The sequence below is a fragment of the Leopardus geoffroyi genome, chromosome C1 (genome assembly GCF_018350155.1).
Source record: "Leopardus geoffroyi isolate Oge1 chromosome C1, O.geoffroyi_Oge1_pat1.0, whole genome shotgun sequence".
Taxonomy (NCBI): domain Eukaryota; kingdom Metazoa; phylum Chordata; class Mammalia; order Carnivora; family Felidae; genus Leopardus; species Leopardus geoffroyi.
In genome coordinates this window covers 105,072,633-105,085,713 of record NC_059328.1, presented here as the reverse complement: position 1 = coordinate 105,085,713, position 13,081 = coordinate 105,072,633, and the positions used below count along the sequence as shown (strand labels likewise).

Below are 13,081 nucleotides of genomic sequence, written 5' to 3'. Positions count from 1 at the left end.
GTCAGCCAGGAACCTAATGTGGGGATCAAACTCATGAACCATTAGATCATGACCTGAGCTGAAGTTGGATGCTTAACGGACTGAGCCACCCAGGCTTTGGTTGACTGTTTTATAAGCCAGTCCACTTGAGGGAGGAATAAAGGAGCTCTCACCAGTGAGGATTTGTGAGTTGCTGCCTGCAAGTTTACTGGGCAAAAACTGTCATCCAAACAGTTGTTCGCCTAAAAGCAGAGCCTCGTCTTTTGTAGAGTAACTGGGACATTTGACTAGGGCATTTCAATCTGTGGAGGAGAGGGCATCAAAAGCACATGAGACTTTAACTAAAATGCTGTTTTTTAAATGGTAAAAATGAAAGGCCACTAATAATGTGATCAACTCTGTAAATCTTAAATAAAAATTTAAGTCTTTCATCCTCAATAAATACCAGGGGCGCCTGGGTGGCTCAGTTGGTTAAGCGTCCGACTTCGGCTCAGGTCATGATCTCACGGTTCGTGGGTTCCAGCCCCGCGTCAGGCTCTGTGCTGACAGCTCAGAGCCTGGAGCCTGCTTTGGATTCTGTGTCTCCCTCTCTCTCTGCCCCTTCCCTGCTTGCACTCTCTCAAAAATAAACATTAAAAAAAAAAAAAGAAATGCCAACTTCTGGCATCAAACATCCTGAAGTTAAGGCTCTCTTTCTCTCTTTTTTTAAAATTGTTTATTTATTTATTTTTGAGAGAGAGATATCATGACCTGAGCCAAAGGCAGACGGTTAACCAACTGAGTCGCCCAGGAGCCCCTGTAAGGCTCTTTTCTTAGACTTGGCATTGTCAGCTGGGTAGCAGAATGGGAGCGGGCAAATACTCAGGGCAATGGTCTAAGAAAAGTCTCCGTTCTTACTCTTCTTATTCCAAAGAGTTATCTCGCCTCGAGGAAGGGAAGCACAGGTCTTCCTGCTTGGAGGGAGGGTTCTGTTTATTTGAAAAGACTGTGTAACTTGTAACATGCTGCATTTAAAATACTGTCTTCCCCAAATGTCATATGACTTCACTCATAGGAGGACTTTAAGACACAGAACAGATGAACACAAGGGAAGGGAAGCAAAAATAATATAAAAACAGGGAGGGGAACAAAACCTAAGACTCTTAAATATGGAGAACAAACAGAGGGTTACTGGAGGGATTGTGGGAGGGGGGATGGGCTAAATGGGTAAGGGGGCACTAAGGAATCTACTCTTGAAATCACTGTTGCACTATATGCTAATTTGGATGTAAATTAAAAAAAAATAAAAAATAAAAAATAAAAAAAAATACTGTCTCCCCAAGTGAAGGCTATCTCCCTTTTTTAGGATTATAAAAATTGGAAAAGTAGAAAAAAGTACCTAAAGTGACCCACCAAAAAAAAAAAAAAAAAGAAGAAAAGAAAAGAGAAGTAAGACCTAGCTCTGAGCTATACTACAGCCAAAAGCCTTAGGGCTTCACATGACTGGAAGTTAAAGAAACAATGATGAAAAGGGGGGAGGAGGAATGGGAAAAGGGGGATGGATGGAATGACCTTTATTTTTCCTTTTATTTCTTGAGTTGCTGATTAGTGCAGTGGGAGGGTTGACAGGAATCCAAACTTTTTATGTAGTGATTTTGTAGCCCCAAGTTGGAGATAGGAATCAGTCTTACTGTCCTATTCGTAGTCAAATTTCATTTAGTGTTGACAATGTTCTAAGTGCTTTATATGTATTATCTCATCTAATCCTCACGATCCTATGAGGTAGTTTATCACTTTTACATATATATCATTTATATTTATATTTATATTTATATTTATATTTATATATCATCCCCAAAGTCTGATAATTGTGACAGATTTGAGCCTAGGGTATCTGAGGCTAGAGAATATTTTCGGTTCCACATGAAAGAAAGGTTAAAAAACATATAAAGGGCCTACAGAGAGCCAGAGAGGGATTGTGCTGTGTTTTTGCTATGATCTGAGGATGCCGTAATCTGGCATTAGTGACATCAGCTTCCACTGTTTTCAAGAGAACTGAAATTGACACCAGAACTTATCATCTGCCTTGACATTAATTTTTTGAAGTTTATTTATTTAGAGACAGAAACAGAGCATGCGTGCGGGGGAGGGGCAGAGAGAGAGGGGAGAGAGAATCCCAAGCAGGGTCCGCACTGTCAGCGCAAGAGCCCGATGTGGGGCTTGAACCCACAAACTGTGAGATCATGACCTGAGCCAAAGCCAAGAGCTGGATACTTAATCGCCTGAGCGTTGACATAGTTTAAATATCCTCTGGATAGAAGTGATGGCTTCTCCCTGTTTGGTGTAAAGCCAACTCATGCCTCATCTTGCGAATTCCCATAAACCCCATTAACCCCAAAGAAATAAAAACTTGTATCTTTTCACAAAATGGATTTTTATTGTAGTCATACATGGTTTCTCAGTGCCACAGAAAATTGCAGTGTAGGAACAATTTTTGGATGGCTTTCTACAGAAACATGATGAGTTTTCAAAAATGAGGTGTGCAGGAATGTGGTTAATGAAAAGTAAAAGGGGTCAAGAGAAGGGAGGATGTGTAGCGTGTGCATCAAATGGTTTACTTTTTAAACCCCTCTAAGCTCTGATAACCCTTTTCTCAAGTGAGATCCCAACAAAATTCATCAGAAACCAAAGTGATTGTGCTGTCAAATACAAGGAATATATCTGTTTATTTGATAAGGAAACCATGGGAAAGGTGGGTCAGGACCGGCACAGAGTTCTTCTCAACTTGTCCCTGGGATGTGGGTGTCTGTGCCTACAGTTCAGGAGTGAGCAGGCTGCCTGGAGGTGGGTTATAAGGACAAGCGTGAAACCCAAGGCTCTCCTCCAACACCTGCGGCCAGTGGAAAGCCTGCAGGGGGGTTGAGGGCGAGCTGTGCGGGCCTCCTCGCCCTGCGCCTCCTCTCCCCGCGCCGGTTCAGGTTCACCGTCTGCTTGTGGACCTCGCTGTAACTTGAGAGCTCTCCTTGCTTCTGCTGTGCAGTCCGGAAGCCAGAACTTCCTCTAGGAAACTGACCAGTAGACTTGAGGTTACTCAAAGGGGGAAAAGGAAAAGCATCTCCAAATTAGAAGATCTTGCCCGTGACTTGTGACTGGATGAAGGAGATCGTGAAGAGTATGCAAGGATTACTGGCCTGGTGTGCGGGGCACTCAGACATCCGGGCTAGGAGAGCCCTCCCTCGGTGCTCCTCCCCAGGGTTCTCATGGGGTTTTTTAGCACTAAATCTGCAAGATCTGGTAAGGCTAAAACTTCCTGTTTGAAATTTCTAGTTAGGAACCCAGGAGTTTTAAGGGCAAGGCTACTGTATTAACTGAGAACCACGTTCCATCGAGCACCTCTTATCTGTACTCTCGAAATGGCTTCAGAACTTGGACTGTGTCCCTTCAGTCTCCTCCTCAGCCAGTGTCCTCTGCAAAGTGGCACTAGAATTCACTTTCTAAAATACAGACGATATCCTATTGCATATTTTTGCCTCTTCCACTTGAAGACCTTTCTTTTGCTTACAGAATGACGCACAAGTTAAAACTTGAGGCCCTTCACATTGTGTCCTTGCAATAACTCATACTTGTATTTATTGTGCTCTGAGAACTGTTTTAAGCCATACATGCATGTGTACGTATGTGTGAAATAGACGCTATTATCCTTATTTAAAAGATGACAAAATCAAGCTATGGAGAGGTGAAGTGATTTTCCAAGGTCACCACAGCCAGTAAGTGGCTTAGCTGTGACTCAAACCCAGGCTCTGGAACCTGCGCCCTCGGGCCCCACATATACTGCCACTGGATTGTTCCCTTGCTCGTCTGACTCCACTTCCCACCCTGCGGCCCCGGGAGCGCCCCAACACTTGCTGTCCCCTAAACACCTCATGTGCGTTCCCACCTGTTTGCTCTTAGGTCCTGTGTCCAAAATGCTAGACAGCCCTTCTCTGTCTGACGAAATCCTTTATATATTTTTTTAATGTTTGTTTATTTTTGAGAGAGGGAAAGAGAGAGACAGAGCACTACTGGGGGAGGGGCAGAGAGAGAGGGAGACACAGAATCCAAAGCAGGCTCCAGGCTCTGGGCTGTCAGCACAGAGCCTGATGGTGGAGCTCAAACCCACGAACCATGAGATCATGACCTGAGCTGAAGTCGCACACTCAACTGACTGAGCTACCCAGGTGCCCCTGATGAAATCCTTTAAGGCTAAGGATTAAAAGTCACCTTTTCTGTGAAGCCTTCTCAAACTCCTCCATGCTGGACGGATCCCTCCCACGGCTCTAATCACTTTCTGGTGCTATTTTAGCTCTGTATGATTATTCCGTAGGTACTCCTCGGTTATTTCTGTCACACTGGACTGTGAGGTTCTTAGGGTGGGTCTGAGACTTCTTCGATCTCCAAGGTGGATCTCCAGCGCTCACTCAGCACAGATGCTGACTTCTAGCAGGGACCCACTAAAGGTATACTGAATAAGTGAATTCATCTGAATGGCTCCTGTTGGCAAAAGAGCCTTTGCTGTGATATAGGAGCTCTGGGGGCAGTATTTTTAAGTGCCACACTCACGCTCAGGAGACAGACCTGTAGCAGAGGGTTGGAGGGGTGATGGCCAGGTCCCTTATTATTACCACTGTTTTGCAGTTTTAGACCTGGCAGATTTGGCACTTGGAGGATTTAAATGAAAACTCCTTTGCAAAAGAAAAAAAAAAAGATGAAGTAGAGGGAAAGGAGTAGAAGCTAAATTCATTTATTCCGCTACTGAAATATGGGCACGTCTGTGTGGACTGGTTTTCTGGCCAGTAGGACTGGAGACACGTGGAGGACAGAAAACAAGTGTCAGGAAACGAAGCAGCACTGCTTTCTTGAAAGACAGCACAAGAAGTCTTTGGTCAGTGATGGTTAAGAATGAAACAAACCTGCTGGGAAACCCTACGGGAATTCAGCGGTGACCTTTATTTGCTTCCCTTCAGACTCTGCTACCGGTGCAAAGAAAAGAAGTAACTTAACTGAAATTATACTTAATGATCCTCCTCTGCGTATCAATAAGACCCCACATTTTTGACTGCAAAGAGAAAATACTATTTATATTTGCCAAGTCTAATTTTATTTCCTAGGGCCATTGTGACTTTTAAAAAGTATCTATTTGAGGACTTTGATGAGTCACTGCGGAATGCTTAAAAAATTATGGGCGGTGAACATATTGGTATCTATACCCCAAATTTAGACTATGTTTATGAAAAACAACAAAAGAAGGATTTTTCTTTCCTAGCTTTGTTTTAAATCAATTTCGCTTACAAAGCAAACTAAAAAGTCCCCTTCTCCTGTGGTACTATAATCTAATTCAATTCAGCTCAGTTCAATTCAATTTAACAAGTGTTTTACTGAGCATCCGTTATGAGGTAGGTGTTGAGCTGGGTGTACAAAGGATCACTTGTTAGGGTTCTTTTTTTTTTTTTTAAATTTTTGAGACAGAGAGAGACAGAGCATGAACGGGGGAGGGTCAGAGAGAAAGGGAGACACAGAATCTGAAACAGGCTCCAGGCTCTGAGTGGTCAGCACAGAGCCCGACACGGGGCTCGAACTCACGGACCGCGAGATCATGACCTGAGCCGAAGTCGGCCGCTTAACCGACAGCCACCCAGGCGCCCCACTTGTTAGGATTCTTACCTTTAAGGGACTGTCCGAGACAGATACAGTCACAATTCAATGTGAGACAAGACATAAACAAAGAAGGTTCCAGAAGCTAACCCAGGAGGTTAATGCTACTGTTCGTCTTGGTTTGTGCTGTCATGATTCCCAACTCTATGGCAAGAAGCAAGGTGGGCAGTAAAAGGCCCCAATTTTTTTTTTTTTTTTAAATTTTTTTTTCGTTTATTTATTTTTGGGACAGAGAGAGACAGAGCATGAACGGGGGAGGGGCAGAGAGAGAGGGAGACACAGAATCGGAAACAGGCTCCAGGCTCTGAGCCATCAGCCCAGAGCCCGAAGCGGGGCTCGAACTCACGGACCGCGAGATCGTGACCTGGCTGAAGTCGGACGCCCAACCGACTGCGCCACCCAGGCGCCCCTAAAAGGCCCCGATTTTAAAGTCAACCTCAAGAAAGGCTTGCATCGCAAATTGAGAAAAGAGTTTCTTCACTTTCTAGTCTTTGGTAAGGAACTAGAGACTAACACTTATAGGATTTTAGATTTTCATTACTAAAGTAATTTCGTTGAACAACTGTGTTCTTAAAGCTATATAGCAAGACTGTCTATCACCTACATCTTCCTCTTTTTTCACTATATTCCACAGGTAGAAATTATATGGGATTTTTTTTTCTTTTTCTTTTGAGAGAGAGAGAGAGCATGAGTAGGGGAGAGGGGCAGCGGGAGAGAGAGAGAGAGAGAGAGAGAGAGAGAGAGAGAGAGAGAGACTCTTAAGCAAGCTTCTACTCTCAGCCTGGAACCTGATGCGGGGGTCGATCCCATGACCTGAGCTGAACTCAAGCTCAAATGACTGAGCCACCAGGGTGCCCCTATATGAGTTTCTTAATAATAAGAAAACCAAAGACACCAAAGGAAGCTAGAATCAAATGTGAAGGGGAATAATGAAACAAAATGAATGGAATTTATGGGAAGCAGGAACCTAGAAAAGGACTTTCTGGAAAATGAGAAAAAAACTTGAAATGTTTGCCTTAATGGAGTAATAATCTTCTAATTACAGCCAAACACTAGAGATGCTGGAATATAGGAGTGGGTCAGAGAGAAGGATGTGATGGAGCATCTAATAGCCCAGAACACTGAAAAGTCTTCTCATTTTCCACTGCTTACAGCGCTCAGAGCTGCTCTGATATCTTGTACCTCTTTGCTTTTGCACATTCTATTCCCTCTGCCTGGAGGACTGCCCATCTGTGTCATACTTTATCTGAACTATGCATCTTTTACAACTCAACTCTCATATTATCAATCCTCTAGGAATTCATTTGTCTACATGTCTTTTTTCCACTGAAGTCTATAAGCTTTTTGAGGACACAATACATGAACACATTCTTTTGGTAAAAGTTTTAAATGGTACACATAGAGCTCAGGTCTTCCTGGATTCATCTCTTCCCCATTACTCTTTCCAGAGGACAATTTGATTAGCAAATATTTGTTAAGTGCCTACTATGTGCCAGGCCCTGTTGTGGAAGCTGTGAATATAGCAATAACCAAAGTAAAAAAGTTCTCTCATGGAATTTACATTCCAATAAGGGAAGGGGAAGATAAAGGAAGTTAATAAGTAAAATACAATAATAATAACACAACAAAAATAATCATGGTGAACTCCTAACACTGTAGGTGAGGTTCTGTTCTGATGAGATAAAAACTATCCCACTTTACAAAGCAACTGAGGCACAGAGAAGCCTAGGTCCTACATCTTGAGAGTGACAGAGTTGGGATACAAACCTAGGCAATCTGGCTTCAGAGTTTATTCTTCTAAGCAGGATGCAGTGGTCTGGGGTATGTCAGATCAAGAAAGCGCGATGGGGAAAAATAAAGCAGGTTTGAAAGAGAGGTGGTGGTGGTGGTGTGAGATCTTAAATCCTGTGGTCAAGGAAGGCCTCACTGAGAAACTGACATTTGATCCATGACCTGAATGAAGCAACAGAGAAGATTATCTGGGGAAAGAGCAAGTGCAAAGGAACCAAGGCCGCGTGTGCTGGGGAACAGAGAGGAGGCCAGTGTGGCTGGAAGTCTGGGTAGTGAGAGAGGAGACAGAAGGAGATGGATGGGAGTAGAAGATGAGATCACGTGAGGCCTGGTAGCTTGCTGTAAGGATTTTGATTTTTTACTTTGAGCAAGAAAGAAAACATCTGGAAGTTGTTTATTTATTTATTTTGAGGGGGTGCGGGGTGGGGGGAGATTCCTAAGGAGGCTCCACGCTGTCAGCGCACAGCCCGATGTGGGGCTCGAACTCATGCATGGTGAGATGGTGACCTGAGCCAAAATCAAGAGTTGGATGCTTAACCAACTGAGTCACTCAGGCACCTCACATCCGGAGGTTTTTGTGCAGAGACGTGACATGCCCTGAATTACGAATTTTCACAGGGTCACTCTAGTGATACAGAGAAGGTGAGGCAGTTGTAACAATCCAGGTAGAAAATGATGGTGGCATGGACCAGGGCAGTAGTAGTAAGAGCATGTCAGATTCTAGACACACTTGGAAGCAAAGGATTCTAAGATTTACTGATGAGTCAGGATGCAGGTGTGAGAGAAAGAGGGGAGTTGAGGAAACACCCAGGTTTTTGGCCTAAGCATACTAGTAGAAGGATGGTATACAATTAACTGAGGTGGGAAGTCTGAGGGAGGATTAGGTTTAGAAAGATATATCAGAAGCGTGGTCTTGATCATGTTACATATGGATAATTAGACACTCAAACCGAAGTGTCAAGTAGACAGCTGAATATACAAATCTGGAGTTTGGGGAAGAAGTTCAGACTAGAAACAGTGGTTCTCAATGGGGAAGGGGGGCAGAGAGGTGTCATTTTATCCCCAGGAGATATCTGGCAATGTTTGGAAACATTTTTGGTTGTCGTAACTGGTGCGCTCCGGCATCCAGAGGCTAGCGATGTTGCTGAACATCCCACCGTGCACAGGACAGTTCACTACGACAAAGAATTATCTGGTCCCCAACACTGATAATACTGAGGCAGAAACTCTGGACTTGACATACACATTTGGGAGTCTGTAGCAGAGAGACTTTAAAGCCATGAGCCTGGAGAAGACTGCCAAGGGAGTGGGTACAGAGGAGAAGACTAAGGACATCTAAGCACTAAGGAAGTCTAAGGACAGTGTTCTAGGGGTTCCAAAAATAGGAAAAATGAACAAAACTGACAGAGCAGGAACGGCCAGCGAGACAGGAAGACCGGGAGACTACAGTTTCTGGAAGCTAAGGGATAAAGGTGTTTCCAAGTGAAGGGACTATTAACTGTGTCAAATGATGTTGACAGGTCAAGTAAAATGAGCACTAAAAGTTGACTCTGGGTTTAGCCATGTGGAGGTCCCTAGAGACCATAGTGGGAGCAATTCTGGAGAGTGATGGGGGTGAAAACCTGAACAGAGTGAGGTTTAGAAGAATATGTGGGTTCAAGAGAATATGTCAGGAGAGGAATCAGGGACAGTGACTATAAAGAGTTCTTCAAGAATTGTGCTACAAAAGAGAACAGAGAAATGATACGGGACCTGGAAAGAGATAGGAGGCTACCGGAGGGTTTTTAAGGGTGGGGGAAAGTCAGTAAGTTTCTATGAATGATCCACTAGAGTGGGAAAAACTGATTGAGGAGAGAGGAGCCAGTTTGGAGTCATATCCTGGAGTAGGTGAGGGATAAGACCGGGTGCCTATGAGGGGGGCTGAGCTAGGCTAGGAACACTGGTCCCAGGGGACAGGACAGATGGAACTAGTGGGGGAGGGGCAGAGAGAGAGAGAGAGAGAGAGAGAGAGAGAGAGAGAATCCGAAGCAGGCTCTGCGGCATACCCAGTCAGTGTGAGCTTGACAATGCGGGGCTCGATCCCACAACCTGAGCAGAAATCAAGAGTGTGACGCCCGGGGCGCCTGGGTGGCGCAGTCGGTTAAGCGTCCGACTTCAGCCAGATCACGATCTCGCGGTCCGTGAGTTCGAGCCCCGCGTCGGGCTCTGGGCTGATGGCTCAGAGCCTGGAGCCTGTTTCCGATTCTGTGTCTCCCTCTCTCTCTGCCCCTCCCCCGTTCATGCTCTGTCTCTCTCTGTCCCAAAAATAAATAAACGTTGAAAAAAAAAATTAAAAAAAAAAAAAAAGTGTGACTCTCAACTGACTGAGCCATCCAGGCGCCCTGGAGGCAGTATTTTCTTTAAAAATTTTACTGTTTATTTATTTTTGAAAGAGACAGAGAGAGAGAGAGAGAGAGAGAGAGAGAGAGAGACAGAGAGACAGAGAGAGAGCATGCAGGAAGAGGTGGAGAGAGAGGGAGACACAGAATCTGGAGCAGGCTCCAGGCTCCGAGCTGACAGCACAGAGCCCGACACGGGGCTCAAACTCACAAACCATGAGATCGTGACCTGAGCTGAAGTTGGACACTTAACCTGTTGAGCCACCCAGGCGCCCAATAAACTAAGTTTATTTTCTAAACTTAGTTGGCTATAGAATCCTTTTTTAGTGGAATACCTATCAATACTAAACAAATGCCAAACACATTTTCTATAGGACAGACCTTGGGAAACACTGAATTAAGACAAAATATTTCCTTGATTATAACCACTTCCACTGAGGAATTGACACTTTCTTACAAACAATGTAACTGCCTATTAAAAAACATAGCTTCTTCTTCCCAGTTCCCACCTTAGCACTAGACACCTGACTTATGGGGAAAAAAACCCAAAACCCTAAAAGCAAAGCAAAAGAAAACAAATAAACAGGAGCCCTTGGCTTTATTTTCTCACTGAGAAGAAAGAGGACAAAAGCCACCAGTGGGATTCTGCCTGTAGCCAGCATTGTGCATATATCATTCACTGGAGGGCTGTGTGAGGAGAAAGGTCTACCCTTGGAGTCCACAGGGCAGAAAAGAGACTCCTCAGGGACACAACTGCCTGTAATATCAGTTATACAGGGGCCTGAAAGGAGGTTATCAACCGAAAACCAAAAGAGCTAGAGATATACTTTCTCACCACTGGGAACATTCAAGACCACATCAACTTCTCAAAGCAACCACAACTACAGGAGTAGAATGGTGACCACCACAAAAAAATACAAGAAGCAAAGCCCCAAATAACCTGCCTGCAGCAAGCATGGCTGTGGAAGGCTCTGTGCTGGCCTATTAATTACACAGGTGCTGACTCTGGGAGCCTCAAAGGGGACATTTTAAGTGAGCACCAACGGAACCTGAGCTACTAAACATTTTTGTCCTCACAGACCACAACACAAAGGTCATCTGGCAGCTGGGCTACTACCTTCATAGTAAATTTTATCACTGCCCTGGTGTATTCCTACTTGGGATAATAACAGAATTCTGCTCTTGAAGGGTTTCAAAACAAGTGATTGAAGTATGGGTGATGGCAGAGGTGGTTGATGATGAATACCCAGAGTTCCCCAAATAGAAGAGCAGTTAACAGTAGCAGCAGCAGCAGCAGCAAGTAACAGCTATTGACTGCTTCCCCCACGCCAGATCCTCCTGCAAGCATTTCATATATGTTCTATTATCCGTTCATCACCACAGTGATGTGAAAGAGCCATTATGGACCTCCATTTTACAGCTGAGACACTGAGGCACAAAAAGGTTAAATAATTTGCATAAAGTCATATAAGTGGACACATGGCAAAACTGGGATTTAAAAAGGTAGTCTTGGCACTGGAGTCCATGCTCTTAACTGCTAGGCGAAACTGCCTTTTTTTTTTTAAGAGAGGGAGCATGCCTTAGTGGGGCAGAGGGGCAAAGGGAGAGACAGAATCTTAAGCAGGTTCCACGCTCAACGTGGAGCCCCACGCGGAGTCCAACTGGGATCATGACCTGAGCTGAAATCAAGAGTCTGAGTCACCCAGGAACCCCTGTACTGTCTTTTAAAAGATGAAAGGTACCAAAAAGTGATGTGTAAATCACAGGTCCCATTCAACCCCAGAGGCTCTAATGACAATCCCTGTGAAAGAACAGGTCTCTTGGTGGATACATCACTCAGCTGGGGAAGGTAACAGTTTTGGCAGAGGAAAGACAACTCAGGGCTGTGCTGACAATAATCAACTACTTGAGTATTTAATAATCTCAGTGACATCAAATTGATAACTTTTAAGAATCTGTAGAACATTTCAGTGTTTTTTATCATAAAAAACAGAACTGTAGATCATAAGGGTGCCTGGGTGGCTCAGTCGGTTAAGCATCCGACTCTTGATCATGATCAAGGTCGTGATCTCACGGTTCTTGAGATCGAGCCCCACATCAAGATCTGCGCTGACAGCCTGGAGTCTGCCTGGGATTCTCTCTCTCCCTCTCTCTTTCTAAAAACGAATAAACTTAAAAAAAAAGAAATGTAGATAATATATGAAGTAAACAGGTCACTTTTGTGTCACTACACAGAGTTAGAAGTTTTGAACTTTTCCTTCTATTTTTAACTTTCTATTGTTTAACCCAACAAATCCCGAAACAAATATGCAAATACAGATTGGGTCTTACACACGACACAAAAAGGCATATCCTATACACTTGTAAATGACGAGAACATTTTTCTAAAATGCAACATCCTGACTATAAGAAACAAACTATTCAAACAAGCTTATGTAAAAGAAAAAGGTGTATTAGATGGCGTGGGGCTGGGGGTAAGCTGAAGCGATGGGAGGGAGAAGGGGGTCCCTCTCTCTCATTTATTGTGTCTCAACTTCACAACGTTTATCTGCTTCTTTCTTCTTTCTCTGATTTGAGTTGAAGTTTTTTTTTTTTTAACCAACCTCCATACAAATTGATGATTTTTGATAGTTGTTGTTTTTTTTTTTTTTAAGCAGGCTCCTCATCCAACATGGGGCTTGAACTCCCGACCCTGAGATTGAGAGACTGAGCCAGCCAGGCATTCCAAGAATTGAAGATTTTTAAGAATCTTTTAGTTTTAAGAATCAAGTGCACCTAACCTCAGTGTTGCATGGACATGATGTGAAGGTTAAACTGGTAACAAAATCTTTGTGGCTGGGAAATTAGTAATTTAGCATCTTAAAAATATTTGGGGTGCCTGGGTGGCTCAGTCGGTTGGTCATCCGTCTTCATCTCAGGTCGTGATCTCATGGCCTGTGAATTTGAGCCCCACGATGGGGTCTGTGCTGACAGCCCAGAGCCTGGAGCCTGCTTCAGATTCTGTGTCTCCCTCTCTCTCTGCCCCTGCCCCTCTCACACTCTGTCTCTCTCTCTCACTCTCAAAAATAAATAAGCACTAAAAAATTTTTTTAAAAAATATTTATGTTCTGTGACTCTTGATCTCAGGGTTGTGAATTCAAGCCCCATGGTGGGTGTACAGCTTACTAAAAAAAAAAGTAAAAACAAACAAAAAAAAAGTTTATGCTCTTGGAGGCAGTAATTTCACCTTAACGTTGCTAGCAGTGCACAAATTTGAACTTGAT

General features: G+C 43.9%; 1 protein-coding gene across 2 annotated transcripts in view; it reads right to left on the bottom strand.

Annotated features, from left to right (window-relative positions):
- Positions 1-2,373: 2,373 nt before the first annotated feature.
- Positions 2,374-13,081, bottom strand: part of VPS45 (vacuolar protein sorting 45 homolog) — a 69,355-nt gene continuing 58,647 nt past the window's right edge. Inside the window, exon 15 of one of the 2 annotated variants that reach the window (XM_045479002.1) lies at positions 2,374-3,026. In XM_045479002.1, the coding sequence (XP_045334958.1) occupies positions 2,939-3,026 (88 nt within the window). In that variant the 3' untranslated portion in view covers positions 2,374-2,938. Of the gene's footprint in view, positions 3,049-13,081 lie in introns of both variants that reach the window. The other variant, XM_045479001.1, reaches the window with a different exon arrangement.